At 33.4% G+C, this 17,456-nt stretch overlaps 1 protein-coding gene and 1 pseudogene across 2 annotated transcripts in view; both read left to right on the top strand.

The window, feature by feature from the left end:
- Positions 1–17,162, top strand: part of LOC145278045 (equilibrative nucleoside transporter 4-like) — a 129,368-nt gene extending 112,206 nt beyond the window's left edge. For both annotated transcript variants that reach the window (XM_080130271.1, XM_080130273.1), the window contains exons 7-9: positions 4,058–4,245; positions 11,429–11,669; positions 15,429–17,162. In XM_080130271.1, the coding sequence (XP_079986397.1) occupies positions 4,058–4,245; positions 11,429–11,669; positions 15,429–15,649 (650 nt within the window). In that variant the 3' untranslated portion in view covers positions 15,650–17,162. The remainder of the gene's footprint in view (positions 1–4,057; positions 4,246–11,428; positions 11,670–15,428) is intronic.
- Positions 11,778–11,894, top strand: LOC145278632 (5S ribosomal RNA; annotated as a pseudogene).
- Positions 17,163–17,456: the final 294 nt, after the last annotated feature.

Here is a 17,456-nt window from a genome sequence, read left to right as displayed (position 1 = left end):
TTATTTTTTGGTGTAGCCACTTTTAGAATTTTCTCTATTAGTGCTTCATCTGGAGAGATCCTTTCCTTTGATATTGAGTAGCCCAAAAATGATATTTCATTACTGTTGGTTACACACTTTTTTGTATTTACTGTCATACCAGCGTCTCTTAGCCGGTTCAGTATATTTTCAGTTTTTTTCTTTAAATCATCTTCATTTAAATCTCCAACACATATATCGTCTGGATAACAGATGGTATTTTCAACATTTCCTATTACTTTTTCAATAGCTTTTTGAAAAATTGCACTTGCTGTTTTTATGCCATACAACATCCTTTTCCACCTTAACAAGCCTATAGGTGTGTTTATGGTCGTCACTTCTTTAAAATTTTTATATATGTGTATTTGGTGGTAAGCTGATTTTAGGTCTATCTTCGAAAATACTTTCATTCCGGCAAGTTTATGTAAAGCGACTTCCACATTCGGAATAGGGTACGAGTTGGCGCAAACTTTATGGTTCACCTCTATTTTATAATCTCCACAAATTCTCAAGTCACCGTCTTTTTTTTTTAATACCACAATGGGTGATGCCCATTTACTTCCTCCTGAAGGGGCAGGTTCTAATAAATCTTCCTTTATTAACTTTCGCAACTTAGCTATTACTAACGGTAATAAATGCACTGGTACTTTTCTCGCTTCATAGTAGGAGGGAGAAACATTTTCTTTTAATTTCAGGCTAGCTACATAATTTTTTAATTTTCCTGTTTTTTCCATTTCTATCTCCTTAATCAACTTCGTTGAATTTATTTTTAATACATCATTCCTCAATAGTCAATGCGTTTTTCGGCAATTTGTAGCTAAAATAGGTACTATTTCATATTTGCCTTTTAGTTCTATAGAACCTTCAAAATAACCCATAATTGCTATAACCGAGCCATAAAACTAACGTAATTATACATTGCTATTTTTTAAACGCGGTTTCCCCATTTTCCCCCACAAATTTCTGGGAATTATTGTTACTTCACTGTCAGTATTTATCTGAATTACAACAACACAATTGTTGACTTTCATTTTTATTTTTGTATCTCCCTTCCTTGATTCAGTATTTTGTATATATTATCCTTCTTTACATTAAAAATTTGTCTATTTTCATCCTCTATTCTTTCCACATTTTTCGTTTTACATACTTCTTTTAAGTGATCCTTTTTTAAACATTTTGAACATGTTTTTCCAAACGCTGTGCATTTTTCTTTTTTCCTTTCATGAATTTTTTCCACAGTAAGTACATTTTTTTCTTTTTGTTTCTATTGTATACGTGTCAGCCATTATTTCTCCAATAGGAGTTTTTTTATATTTTGGTTGTAGGTATGTATTAATTCCTGCTGTTATATAAATTCTAGATACATATTCAAGGGCATGTTTGTAAGTTGTAACTGTTCCATTAACTTATATGTGCCGAATTATGCATACCTTCAATCAATCTTAGTTGAATTAAGTCTTCTTCTGTTGTCTGTTCTTCTGTTCCCAGTTTTTCAAAGTCACAGTATTTACTCGCACTTCTTAACCGGTGTAAAAATTTTACTATCGGTTCATCCACTTCCTACTGCGTTGCCATAAACTTGGTCCTTTCTGTAATCACCAGTCTTTTCTTTGGCCTCATGTTTCCCTTGATAACCTGACTTATTTCTTTGAAAGTCATTTCTTTTAGTTCTCGAGTGTAAACTATTGTAACAACCTTCATAATTGCTTCACAACCAACGTTAGCCGGTGATTTCTTTCTCCCCTCCTTGTTTTTTGTTGTCTTTCAACTTTTTGTTTCTCGCATTAGCAGCAAAGCAACGCATCTACGTAATCCGGGTATTCAAAGACCAGAGAACATCCTATCATCGACGATCATAGGAATGTTGAATGACAACAGCAGCAAATATGAGTTTATTAACATTTCTATGAAAATAGTGTCTATTGTATTTGAAATATAGAACTGGCCTAAATGAGAAATTCATAACTACAAATGAATACTCAGAAAGTAATATTGTGCTACACAGTTCAATACAAATAAAATCACATTATAAGAGACAATCTTTAATTTATTCCTTTAGTCCAACACTTCTTGGCAGACAATGTTCTTTTTTTTTACTCTGTTTCTTTCAAATGTTCCCTTTTTTATGTAATGTTTCGCTGACTTCTTTCTTCAGTTAAGAGCCGCTGCATGCTGAAATAACGAGTTCCTTTCTAACATCATTACAACAATGATCATATATTATTATATTTAGCCCTGACTATATAACTTTTTACCACTGGTTCTCAACCAGTGGTAAAAAATTATATAGTCAAGGCTAAATAATTGAAGTACCTTATAATTTGAAAATAATTATTTCTTTTCAGATTGTGTCATATCTAAGAAATGTACATACTTGGATTTATATGTTCAATATGACTCTGACTTCGTTGTTGTGAATAGTGTGGAGAAACCATCAGTGTCTTATTTGAATCAGGTTTCTCAATGCCAATACCACAGAACTGCTTCCTAGCTGATCATAACATGGCTGTTTTCAAGCCAAACGTGAACAGGTTCTTGAAGAGCCGTCCTCTAAAATAAATTTATCAAATTTCTGTAATGGAAATTTACTCATTATTCCTTATCCTTGAGTGGCCTCCTGGCCTTGATGAGCAGTAACTATATAATAAAAAAAAGTTTTCATCTGAAATGTGTCTTACATTTTAGTGATTTAGCCTCTCACCTTCTTCATGTCTATCCTGTTAAACTCTGGAATCTGTTCAGAACTTTTCATTTAATCCATAAGAGTAGAAAGAATCAGATACACAATGGATAAGAGTGCTAAGTATAATTTGTTCTAAGTGATGCTCTTCAAGGTTGAAGGTTCAATCCTCAGTACAGGAAATACTAAGAATAATATTATGAATTACTTAAGACTTAGATTTCTATCATTCTATCAACCATGCTCAGGTAACCCCACAGATCAGAGGTTCTCAACCAGGGGTAAAAAAATTATGTAGTCGAGGGTAAATAATTGAAGTACCTTATAATTTAAAAATAATTATTTCTTTTCAGATTGCGTCATGTCTAAGAAATGTAATACAGATTAACTTCATAATTTTCTATTAGAATAGATAGATTACAGTAGATCACTGCAAAATTTTTTTCCGGTTTGTACCAAAGGGTATTTTGTACAATTGCAATTTATTTTCTCCATATCGTTATTACTTGAACCTATCAGCAGGATTGGTTTATAACTTTTCCTTTCAGATTATTTTATGCAATATTCTCATACTCATATTTACCTGAAAACGACCTTTTTTAATCAACTGAAAGGAAATCAATTTATTTTATTGCGGACTATTTCGACATTTCGATCAACTATTCTTCTGGCCTTCGTCAGGTAGTACAGTGGATAGAGACGTTGAATCTCTATGGTTCTAGGTGAGCATTGTCTGAAAATAGCATTTTCAATCCTACCCAAAGCCAGCCAGAGGCTTACTTGGTCAAAACGTGGTGAGATGACAACAACTATGGAGGGCAGTAATTGCTAAGGATGCAGTTAGGAGATTCGAAGTTATTATCCCGTTGCAGTTATCACCTGACGAAGGCCAGAGGAATAGTTGGCCAAAACGTTATGAAAGAACAACTAAAAAGATGAGGATAAAAGTCCGTAATAAAATAAATTGATAAATAATACTCATCTCAATAATAAATTCAAATTAAATGAAAGGTAATTATCTTCCATCGTGATAATGCTTATCCTTACATAGCACTACTGATCAAAGATCTAGTCATAAAATCTTGCCCCAGCCTGCATATTCTCTTGACCTAGCTCCCTCTGATTATCATTTATTTTGAGGATTACAAAACCATTTGGGCTAATATCACAAGAGGAGATTGAAAATGAATTAGATTCATATTTCACATATAAACCTAAAGAATTTTACAAACAAGACATTTATAAACTCATTGACAGATGGAATCAATTAATAGAGAACAAAGGTCGTTATTATTGTGAATAAAATCAAAAAAACTTTCGCACTGACCTAATATTTTATTTGTCTCTTATTCTTTCTAGGGGCCTTAATGCTACGTTGGGAAGCCACAAAACGGGTGTGGCCATACATGGTATCTCTCGGCATGGCATATTTTGTCACTTTACTATTATTCCCCGGAATTGAATCACAGATCAACAGCTGCCGACTAAAAAGTTGGACGCCAGTCATTTTAATGGCTATTTTTAATTTGTTTGATTTTATTGGAAAGGTAAGTGATATGATTACCTGCCTCACACAGTGGGTGGAAAAAGTTAGACACAAAGTGAGATTACAAGTAGGGAAACCCGGCTCCTTGAAGAAGGGAGGGCACTCTGGACAGGTTAAAAAAATAGTCACGATCAGCATAATCGGCATTTCTTGGCCATAACCTCCCTTTCTGTGATCAAACTGCAATGTAGTTTATTAAATAATCAAAATTGTAAATACAGTGTCAATAAAGTTTGTGTATACTTAAAAAACTTATAACTACAGGGTGTCCCAATAAAATGTATACACTCTTTAAATGACCATAAAACCAACATCTAAAATATGAATCTCACCTGTCTGTTTAAATGTATGTATGTATGTATGTTTGTATGTCTGCCTAAAAAACTTTCGACAGAGGCGATGGATTTTCACGAGATTAGTATTGTTTTGAAGCTTGACCCTTCGGACGACAAATATTGAAAAATTGGCTAAAATCATTAATTCCTTCACCCTCAACTGAGCACTTTTCTACAAGGAGCAGTCGCTTTTTTTGCCGATATTTTTGAAAGTCATCCTCTCTTTTCGATTGATTAGCCTTAATTTAAACCTTCGCCACTTCAGGTTTGGCAATGGACACAACGGCAAAGACATCACTTTTTTTTTTTCATGTTCTTTTCCTCCTTCGTGGTATGGGTTCGGGCCTGCCTACTACCACTTTTTTTTTTCCTTTGCTCAACACACACCTCCAAACACCCAGGCTTGACTCGTTGGTCCAGTGATCTTCATCAATTCACTGTTTTGATAACTCATTGTAATACAGATTCCTATTCCAATCGTCTCCTGAAGACTTGTGGGATTCTCTTCCTGCTAACTGTTTTCCTCCTACCTACAGACTTATCTTCTTAAGACTAAGGTCAATAGACATCTCCTGTCTTTGCGATAATCATCTTTCGTTCTTGTTAGCTCCTTACATCAGATGGCTTCACATCTTGTCTGGAGTGATTTCCATTAAAAACAAGTAAAGCATGTATGGTCCCCATGAGTACACAGTTAACGAGGCATTAAAAAAAAATGACTAAGTTCAGCATTTGGCCCTCCTCTCCTCCATTTAGCCCCAAAAGTCCCCAGGGGACGTCAAATCCTGGTGAAAATGAACAAACAGCGCAGTTTTAGGCCTTAAATTTGAGTTCTGCACCATGCAAAAAAAGAAATGACTAAATCCATTATTCCCCCTCCTCACTTAGCTCCAAAAGTCTCCAAGGCCTTCAACATATTTACTTTTGAGTTCAGCACCATGCAAAACTGCTAAATAGACATACACAGAAAATTTTGGATAAATATGATAAAATGCTCCAAACTCCAAAAACGGAGTGTTTTTATTAGCCCTAAAAGAGCCCCTAGGGCACACCCAAGAGTTATCGCGAAGTATAGACAAACAAAATTATATAGAAATCAGTTAGTTACAACTTTTTATAAAGTTTTATAAAAATCCAAGGCATCAATTTATTTTAATAAGCACAAAATTGTCAATTTTAGCCATTTTAACCCGAAAGACACCCCTGGGAGGGGGGGGGGGGCAACTGGAATTTTCCTAGAAAATCCGTTCTGCTACTTTTTTACTCATATCATGTTTAATGTTTGTGCAAAAAAATTTTTAAATTACAAGGCATAGTTATTGAGAAAATTGCAGACAGACAAACAGATGAACAGACAAAGGTGAATTTACAGGTCCACCCTCCTTTTGTCGGGGGACGAAAACAATTCTTGCTTCAGAAAATATAAATGTAATAGTCTCAAAGTTATATTTCGGCAATAATTAGCATCTTCATTGACAAGACTGGATATTTCCCACGTTGTGTTGGCTAAAGACGTTCATTAGTTTTTGATATATCTTCAATCAAACGTATCTGTTTTTTTAGCATGTTTTCTTCTTATGGAAATCGGGCAGGACAAGGCATAAAGCCACTTAATGTAAGGAACTAAAACATAATACCACTTCATGATCAAAAACTAGCCAACGATAAGTGTGATATGGATACATTCTGACCTAGAAAACAGCAATTCTTCCCCCTTTGTCAGAAACATTGTTCCTGGAATGTGAGAACTAAAGGGTATAATAAGGAAAGCAAGAGTTACGAAGTTGCCGAAAATAAACCCAATTATTATATTGCTTTCTAAATCATGGCACTTCACTCAATATTGCACACAGGTTCATTGAACCAAACTGAAAGGAAAGTTAATTGTGGTGATTTTCTTTAAAACTTGTCAGTTTGAACTTGAGAGTATCTCTATTATATAAAAGGAACTTTGTCTGAGATTGTGTACGAGTTCATTCGCTATGGGCTCGAGAATGGCTGGGCCAATTTTTATGAAATTTCACACAAAGGTACTTTATGTGCCTGGCAGTGTTCTTAGATAGGTTTTATATTGAAATGTCTTTGATAATTGAAATAATCCAATGAAAGAAGGCGATTTTGACCAAAGTTAACACCTTACACAGCCTAACATCACAAGTGCATTTGAGAAGTTTTATTACCACACAAGCCGAAAAGCCTGATATATAAAATCAACAACAGGTTATTTGATATGACAGGGGCATGTTTGAAATGAATGTTTCTGTTTAAAGCACAATTGCACCATGATACTTGACTTTGTCATTTTAAACTTAAATTAAAACCATGATCACCATACAAGCAGTAAAGCGAAGCATATGAAATCAACAGTAGGTTCTTTGATATGACAAGGGCGCGTTTGGAATGAATGTTTCTGTTTAGAGCACAATTGAAGCATAACATTTGACATTTGTATTTTAAACTTTAATTTTAGTCATTACATATAAAAAATAATTCAATAAAATCAACAGTAGGTTCTCTACAGTGCAATGTAGACTACAATGTATTGGGGCTTAGTCACTGCAAGGAGGTATATGAAGTTTCCTCATCGTGCACTGTGATGGGTCCCCCAACTAGAGAAGGCAATCAATTGATTTAATTGAAAAATGGGCGATTTCATCGATTTCGATGACAATAAAAATATAGGAGTGTGAAACATTTGTTGATCATCATTCAATCTCGGGCAACGTCCTGCTAGTGTAGAATAAAAGACAAAGTCTCATTCTAACATTTAATAACAACTTTATTTGCTCATTTTCGTTAAAACATGTAATAATAAACAAGGTGCTAGTAATAGAGGAAAAGTTCATAAGCCAGGATGAGATAAAAGGTTTTAAAGTTCATACCATGTCCTGTTTTAATGTAAGGAACGGAGAAAAAATTATATTGTTATTGTTTGAATATAAGTCTGGTGTTAATAAGAGATGTTATTATTAGTCCATGAGTCTGGACAGTTATCTCCCTTGTATAAAGATATGAATTCTATTCCTTTGTGATAAGTTTTTAGACTGATCTCTAGACACCTCTGAATTCTTGTGTAAAATCCCCAACGTTTTAGGCAACATCAGCGATGTCATCATTCTGTGTCTAACTTATTATTGCGTATAATTTTTACGAATGCCCTAAGATGCTACATTGAATCATGGAACCAATGTTTTTTGCTGTTGTTTATTGTATTAATTTTATTAATTAGAGGCTTTCATACATTTTTTTTTAAATAAGCGCTAAAATAAAGTTGAACCCTCCTAGAAATAAAAATCTTTTAACAATCAAAATAATTTTAAGTTGTGGTTTAATTTGCTATTTTAAAATTGTCAATAGTCATTTTTTATATCACATGAAAATATTTTTTTAAAAATTGGAAACCTTTATTCAAAAATCAATGTTTAAAACTTCATATTATGGAATATTTGAATCTTATTTCATTTAAATTTTTTTAAAATAAATTATTTTTTAAAATTCTTTTTCTTTGTTGTAATTCAACAAATTATATTATTATATACTATTGAGGAAAATGCTGTTTTTTTAAAACATAATATTAATTTTATATCGATTTTTTATTTAAAATTTCAAGGTAACTGAAATAAGTCATGGGTTTATATATATATATATATATATATATATATATATATATATATATATATATATATAATAAATGTTAAGGGGTCATAATAGGGGTCAAAGTTTAAAAAATTGACCGCTTTTTTTTTTTTTGCTCAACATACCTCCAAACACCCGGGCAACGCTAGGCTGAAATGCTAGTATATATATATATATATATATTTATAAAAAAAAGCGGTCAATTTTTTAAACTTTGACCCCTATTATGACCCCTTAACATTTATTGTTTTGGACTCAAATCAAATTATTAAGTTAGATCCATGTCCAACGAACCTATATCTAAAATTTCAAGTGTTTAGACCCAAAATTGTCAGAGGAGTTTAGTAGAGTTCTCAAAGGTCAAATCGTCGAACTTTGACCCCTTAACAGACAAATTTCTGACCGAAAACTGATTACAAAGATTTTCCCAAATCTTAATACCCTGTATATTAAATTTCGAGTGTGTAGACTTAAAATTGACAGAGTTATTACGTATGGACACACACACACAAACACACACACACACACACACACACACAGACACGTTCACTTATATATATAAGTAATGAAATAAAGGATGGAGTATTTACATGATATACGCAATGGTAAACTTCAAACTAATATAAATAACAGTATTTATATATAGAAAATTTAATCCCAACCGAATAAAAAAGCTCAATACGCAATAGAGAGTAGAGCTTATTATAAAAGAAAGAAAATTAAAACTGTAAGTTGAACTTTACAATCAAAATTTATTGTTAGACTGATTACTCCAAAAAGTCCTTATTCCGCGGAGTTTCAAAGAATGTTATTCTTGCTTTTCTTCTCATCAGAGGACAGAAAGAAATCAGCAAATTATTGATTTTTTGTTTCTTCATTGTGGCTTTGTTTTTTTTGCTCGGATTGCTTTCGTCCATGTAAATGTGAAAATACAAGGGTCGTTTCAAATTGGGGATTGCAAATTGCATTGTTATGATGACTGAACTCATGCACTCATAACCTGAAAGTCTCATCTCTCTATTCCAGATATTGACGGTGTGAAACTCTAAGAAAGCAACCCCTGTCATGGATGTGTGTCAGAAGCAGAGGTGCGTCATTAGATTCATGGAGCAAGTGCACTGAGAATAGTGGTGACTTTGTAGAAAAATAAATTGCTTTGTTTAATATCAATAAATGAGGAATAATTTTGAGTTAAAATTCATTTAGTATTACACATGTAAACTTGAGAAAAGCATGCTTGAAAAGTGTCAACTTTATAGTGAATAATCGGAATCACATTACATCAGGTCAAATTCGATCACCATTTTGTTTGGATTTTGCTTATTCTGACACATTTCAAGCATGTTTTTATTTCAATTTGCATGCGGAATATAAATTATATTTTAATTCAAAATAATTCATTATTTTATGAATATTTAACAACATAAAACCATTTGTAATGCCTATGCAGAATTTTTTTTTTCGCCTTCTCCTCTGTGTAACGTGGCCGTTATGCTTGAACCGTCTTTGTTACAGTTCACACCTCTCTCAGACCCCCACGCCATCTGGTACTGTTGAAAAGAAATAAACAAACAAAAATAAATAAGTATCAGCTTTTCTTTCTGTTTTAGCAAAAGGCCTTTATCACCATTACTTTCCAAACAATGCCTGCTTCTGATTTTTTCTAGCTGTATATTTCATCTGCCATGAGATTAACAAAACCCTGCCATCTTAACACCAGCTTAAAAGTCTCCCGGCACCACCACGAGGCCACATGTCCATCTCATCCGGTCAAGTTTTTTTTTTCTTTCTCCTCAACCTCACGCTGGAATTAGCCAGTCATTTCTCGCTCTCGACTTTACACATCTTCTTCGGTGCAGACTTTGCTTCTCCCGACCACATGGTGTCCTTTTTTTATTTTTTATTTACACGCAAGCTCATGCACTCTTTTTAATTTGCATATGTGTTTTTGGGCTACTGCTGCTAATAGCTTCGCAAGTCAGCTACCCTTTAGCTCCTACTGATATTTTCCCATGCGCTGTGTTACATCTGGTCACTTTTTCATATGCGCTGTGTTACATCTGGTCACTTTTTCATACGCGCTGTGTTACATCTGGTCACTTTTTCATATGCGCTGTCTTACATCTGGTCACTTTTTCATACGCGCTGTGTTACATCTGGTCATTTTTTCATACACACTGTGTTACATCTGGTCCCTTTTTTATACGTGCTGTGTTATATCTGGTCACTTTTCATACGTGCTGTGTTACATCTGGTCACTTTTTCATACGCGCTGTGTTACATCTGGTCACTTTTTCATACGTGCTGTCTTACATCTGGTCACTTTTTCATACGCGCTGTGTTACATCTGGTCACTTTTTCATACGCGCTGTGTTACATCTGGTCATTTTTTCATACACACTGTGTTACATCTGGTCCCTTTTTTATACGTGCTGTGTTATATCTGGTCACTTTTCATACGTGCTGTGTTACATCTGGTCACTTTTTCATACGCGCTGTGTTACATCTGGTCACTTTTTCATACGTGCTGTCTTACATCTGGTCACTTTTTCATACGCGCTGTGTTACATCTGGTCATTTTTTCATACACACTGTGTTACATCTGGTCACTTTTTCATACGTGCTGTGTTACATCTGGTCACTTTTTCATATGCGCTGTCTTACATCTGGTCACTTTTTCATGCGCGCTGTGTTACATCTGGTCATTTTTTCATACACACTGTGTTACATCTGGTCCCTTTTTTATACGTGCTGTGTTATATCTGGTCACTTTTTATACGTGCTGTGTTACATCTGGTCACTTTTTCATACGCGCTGTCTTACATCTGGTCACTTTTTCATACGCGCTGTGTTACATCTGGTCACTTTTTCATACGCGCTGTGTTACATCTGGTCATTTTTTCATACACACTGTGTTACATCTGGTCCCTTTTTTATACGTGCTGTGTTATATCTGGTCACTTTTCATACGTGCTGTGTTACATCTGGTCACTTTTTCATACGCGCTGTGTTACATCTGGTCACTTTTTCATACGCGCTGTCTTACATCTGGTTACAATCATTATGGAACCCATTCCGTAATGGTTTCTTGGTCATCATCTAGGATCCTTAAATGAACCCATCCATACCTGTAAATTAAAATTGTCCAAAAAATCTGAATGATACAAGTATTGATAAAATATGCACTCATTTCTCATTGATTCCTTTTTGCAGATCATAGCCGCCCTCCCCTATGACTGGCCTCGGAGCCGACTCGTCCTACTAACATGTCTACGGGTGCTGCTCGTGCCGATGATGATGATGTGTGTCGTACCACGTCACCATCCAATTCTAGATGGAGAAGGTTACGCAATCCTGGCATCCTTATTGCTTGGAGTGACGAACGGCTATTTTGGCAGCGTTCCCATGATTCTTGCGCCCATGAAAGTGTCAGATGAGAAAAAAGAAATTACAGGTAAGTGCCCAGAAACATTTGAACCACATGCAAATTTGGCAACCCAGTTATACTGGATTATGGAAGATGTAGGTTTAGCATGGCATCATTTATTACATCATACATATCATATATGGCATAATCATGCTGACACACCGGTTCTCGTCAGATCACCGAAGTTAAGCAATGTTGAGCCTGGTTAGTACCAAATGGGTGACCATTTGGGAATTCTAGGCGCTGTATGTGCTCTCCGCTTATCTCGACATTTGTTTCCAGTCATCCTGTACTTCACTTGCCACTGGTATTTAACAATGTCGACTCAGGAAAGGTGTGGTTGGAGATTGTGCACCTCCTGCCACAAAAATTTCATGCACAGGCACCCCTTTCGTGGGTATCCGTAGTCTGTCAAAGATTGAAGGAGCCTGATATATGTTTATATATATATATATATATATAGGATGTCTAAAGTCTAAAGAAAATGTAAAAATATACTCACACTTCGAATGACAATAAAACTTTTATTTATGAACATAAAGTCAAATGGAATAGTTTTGAATATAGAAGTCAAATGTAGTTGAAGAATCATGTTTGCAAATGTTCATAATTGATGACCATTAGTTTCAAGAAAACACAGATAACAGTTAAAGTGTGAGTGCATATATATATATATATATATATATATATATAACTCAGATCAGCTTGACTTGTCGACAAAACCGTTCATCTGGTTTTCCACTTCCGGTTTAAAAATTTGTCTGCTTTAAAAGAGAATGGCCATTTATTTTAATTAATATCAATATTATTTTTGTAGGTTACAAGCCCATAAAATTGACGTCTATATATATATATATATATATATATATATATATATATATATATATATATATATATATATATATATACTTTATTCTTGTAACTAACATTTTTCTAATTTCACACAAAGATCTACTTTTATTCATTTATATATTGTTTTGAGAAGAGGCAATCTATATAAATTTAGAATTTGATTTTAAAAAAAAGTATGTTTTTAGCATCCAAAATTTTAAAAATGCAATGACAGGTTAACAAATAAAGCTTTCATTTAATATTCTTGTTTTTTTTTTTGTTTTTTTTTTGTGGGGTGTGGGGGGAGGGTAAGTGAATTTACTAATTTCTTTAAACATGGTATCATCTTATCATCTTAACATTTGTTTTACAATTTTAATAATGAACAAAACAACTTTGTACATGTTTTTTTTTATTGCATTTTCACCCCAAACAATGCACAGTGTCACTTTAATATAGAGGCTACTATCTGGGACATAAATTGCAGGGATACTATGTAGGGAGTTGAGCAGCAAGGTGTCTGTTTACATTACACTTGAACTTCTACATGTCAGTATAGTCAGGGAAGCAGGAACCGGGAAGGGAATTCCAAAGTCTAGCAGTTCTATGGAAGAAACTATTAAAATAGAAGGCTTTCTAACATATGGAGATCTCTATTGTTGTAGGGGTGGAATGTTGCTGTTTATCAGGTTTGTCAGGGGTATTTACATCGAGGGAGTACAAGGGTCTCAAATTTTTAAAACGGTTATTTTCTTCATTGCAAGGTGTGTTCAGTTACTTTTTTTTCATTTAAATTATGCAAATACTTTGATAATCATTTTTTTGTTATTTTAAACAATTCTAACATAAACAATGATACAATGAATCAACAAACAAACCGGAAGTTGGTGACATCTGGGAATATGAGCACGTTAATTAACATCAAATAAAGATAAGACAATCGTTTTCAAACAAAAACACAAACCAAAAATGTTCTCCTTCTTCTTCCTCTTCTTCTTCCTCTTCTTCTACTTCCAATTTATTAGAAGTCATCTTATTTTAAAGTGTTTTTCTTACACACTGATGTAGTTCAACTCCGTTGAGTTAAAAAGACTGATTTAAACATAAGTATACAACATATAACTATAACCAAAGGCAAGAATAAATTACTTTTCTATTTATATGTATGAGATTTTGTGTTTTAATATGTTTTTCTTACAAAGGGATGTAGTTTAACCTCGTTGAGTTAAAAAGACTGATTTAACTATAAATATACATATAACAATAACCAAAAGCAAGAATAAATTACTTTTAATAACTGTAACCATATTTATAACTATATTTAGTGCTTATAGTAGTGCTCCTGTCGCCTCTTGAATTTTCTTTTTAGTTCTCACTTAAAAAAAAATTCTCTTCTAAGGAGGGTAAGAAACTTGGTTTTAATAGTACTCTTAGGGCCTTCTTAATTTTGGTATTTTTTTAGATTAGGTCCACCTCCACAATTTTCTTTTAAATAACACCTATAGGTTTTCGGCTATGCTGAATATGAAAATCGCATTGAAATTTTGCAGAAATAAGTAGTTATCAAGATATAAAAAGTTGTATTATGCATTGTATTCTTTGGCGGTCATCTTTTTTACGCATGTGCAGTGTCAGTCATAGATGAGTAGATTTGTTTATAGCGCACACGCACGTGCGTAAAAAAGATGGCCGCCAAAGAATACAATGCATAATACAAATTTTTATATCTCGATAGCTACTTATTTCTGCAAAATTCCAATGCGATTTTCGTATGCAGCATAGTCAAAAACCTATACAGGTCGTCATTTAAAAGAAAATTGTGGAGATGGACCTAATCTGAAAATTTACCTTAATTTTAATTGGTACTTGCAGTAGTGCTCTGGAGGCCTCATGAGTTTTATTTTTTGTCAGTCATTACTTTAAAAAAATGTCTTCTCGCGACAATAAAAGATAATATTATCTCAAAATCACTTTTTATTTGGAACATTTTTAAGGGCCAATCGACCGACGGATAGTCTGGTACATAAAAATAAAATTGTGAAAAGTTTCCTGACTTTTCGGTTGTACCTTAAAGCGTTCGACTTTATGAACATCTATCAAACTCAGCCAGGATCAAATCTTGTGGACGACACACTTTCTTGTCATCAAGCCGTCAAACCTAGCATAGTTTAATAGCACCTTTCTAATTTTAAATTTCTCCTAATCAAGCACAAGACCCCCCCCTCCTTCATCGATTGTGAGGAACAAAAAGGTTTTCATCATCGTGCCACAGTAGGTTGAAAAAATAACCAATTTGTAGGCAAAAAGTGTAAGATAATGTATAATGATGATGTTGTTGATGATGATGATTATATTGATGATGATGATGATGATGATGATGATGATGATGATGATGATGATGATGATGATTGTTAATGATAGTGGTGCTGTAAATGTTGACGATGGTGATGATAATAATGATTATATTGTTGATGATGATGATGGTGTTAATGATGATGATGATGATGATGATGACGATGATGCTGCAGCTGCTGATGATGACGATTGTTAATGATAGTGGTGCTGTAAATGTTGGTGATGATAATGATAATTTATATTGTTGATGATGTTGATGTTGGTGATGATAATGATTATATTGTTGATGTTGATGGTAGTGATGATGATGATGATGATGATGATGATGATGATGATGATGATGATGATGATGATATTGTTGATGTTAATGATTATATTGTTGATGATTATGATTATATTGTTGATGATTATGATGATGATGATGGTGGTTATATTGTTTATTAATATATTGTTAATGATGATGATTATGATCATGATGATGATATTGTTGATGGTGGTGGTGATGATTATAGTGTTGATGATGACGATTTGCGGGCCTTTCCTATCAAAGATGCTGAATTTCTTTTGTTAATTAATGCGGCTTTAATTTTCTTTTTGCAGGAAACATAATGATGTTCTCGTACAGCGTGGGGATGACAACTGGCAGCATCGGGGCATACATTCTTAACGCCTTCATTGAGCCCCAGCCTCTTCTTTTGCATTGTGGCCACACCGTAACACACCATGCCCCCAGCATCGTTGCGCCCCATATCCCTGCGCTTCTTTCTCCTCTTAACTACAGCAGCATAATCAGTAACTACAGCAGCATACCGATGGCATAATCCACAGCAGGCAAACACACACACACACACACACACACACACACACACACACACACTCATTAGCAGACATTTTGTTTCACAGAAAAATACACACCCGAAGTGGATGTTAAGCCTGATGGAAACTTTGGTCTGGGTGTTTGGGCTAATTATTTTCTCACTAGCCAGTGGTGGTGGGGTGGGGGCAGCCTTGAACGGTTGTAAAATATGTTTAAATAGATTTTAATTCATGCAGATTTCGTATTCATTATTGCAGAACCAATTATCTATTGAATATTATATTGTACCTAATATCTAGTATTGATTTCAAAAGTAAAAAAAAAAAAAAAAATAACTTGGGTACCATAAGCTAGAATCGAAACCAAAACATTTAACACTCCAGCCGCATTCCCTACTATTTCAGCTATGGACATATAGTTAAGAAAGTTTTAAAATTAAACCACTTAAAGCTATGAATGAATTTGCGCATGTGCAAAACTAATAGAAATATGTCGGCAAGTTGAAATAACATTTTGCATTTCAACTTGTTGACATATTTCTGTACGTGTTATCCAGTCATCCAAACAAAAATTTAACTCATTGTAAACAATCCTTGGTGTATGATTACTATTTCCTGTTAATTTCAGTGTTATGTGACCAATAGTTTAAGAGTTTATCGGTTAAATATTTACAAATGCGCATACATATATCTACTGTTTTATTTATATAGATTGTATGACTTTTAGGCCAATATATATGAATCAAAAAATCGATATCAAGCTGGCTTATTGTATATAAACTTGAAAAAGATTCGGGTTTGTTTTACTGTACACATAGATTCGAAAAAGTTGTCAAAACAAATATATAACAAATATTATCAAAGGCAAGATAAATTACTTTTCTAACTAACTGGATATGTTTTAAGTGTTTATATTTAATGTAACATGTTTATTCAGCTTGAAAAACATACAGTGTTTACCGATGTATTCAAAAATTTAAAATGGCAGCCGACTCTGTCTTTGAGGCGATAAGTTTGGGAAAATTAGTTATAAATAAAAAAGCAGACAAAATACGGTTAGAAACTCGCTCAATATATGTTACCGTGACATAGGCTGATATATATTCGGTGGATTTTTAACATTATTTTGACTGGTTTTTTATTTATAACTCCTTTTCCCAAACTTACCGTCTCAGAGAGAGAGCCGGCCGCCATTTTGAATTTTCGAATACATCGGTAAACACTGTATGTTTTTCGAGCTGAATAAACATGTTACATTAAATATAAACACTAAAAACATATCCAGTTAGTTAGAAAAGTAACTTATCTTGCCTTTGATAACATTTATTTGTTCTATATTTGTTTTGTGACAACTATTTCGAATCTATGTGTACAGTAAAACAAACCCAAAAATTCATTTTAACTTAATTTTATGGCATAAGTAATTAAATAATAAAAATATACAATAAATTTTGAGTATTTAATAGAGCAGCCAACAAAACAAAAAAGGGGATGAAAAAAAAAAAATATATATATATATACAATAAATAAATGTTACCAAAGGCAAGATAAGTTACTCTTCTACCGAACTGGATAAGTTTGTCTTTTTTTCTTAAATTATTTTAAAGTGCTTTTTACTTAAAATAAAAGTAGTATAAAGCCATTCGAATTAGAATGAAATAAAAATGGTGATCTCATTAAAACCATAGTTGAGCCTCAATAATTGCTCAAAAATCAAAAATTAAATCAAACACTGATAGAAGCACATCCAATGTCACCAAACATGTGAAAATGTAATGTTCTAACAGTATTTTGTTTAATTTTCAATTTTTG

This window comes from Euprymna scolopes, chromosome 6 (assembly GCF_053919585.1).
Source record: "Euprymna scolopes isolate OS-2025 chromosome 6, ASM5391958v1, whole genome shotgun sequence".
Taxonomy (NCBI): domain Eukaryota; kingdom Metazoa; phylum Mollusca; class Cephalopoda; order Sepiida; family Sepiolidae; genus Euprymna; species Euprymna scolopes.
The sequence above is the reverse complement of the archived record's forward strand: the minus strand, read 5'-3'. Positions and strand labels throughout refer to the sequence as shown.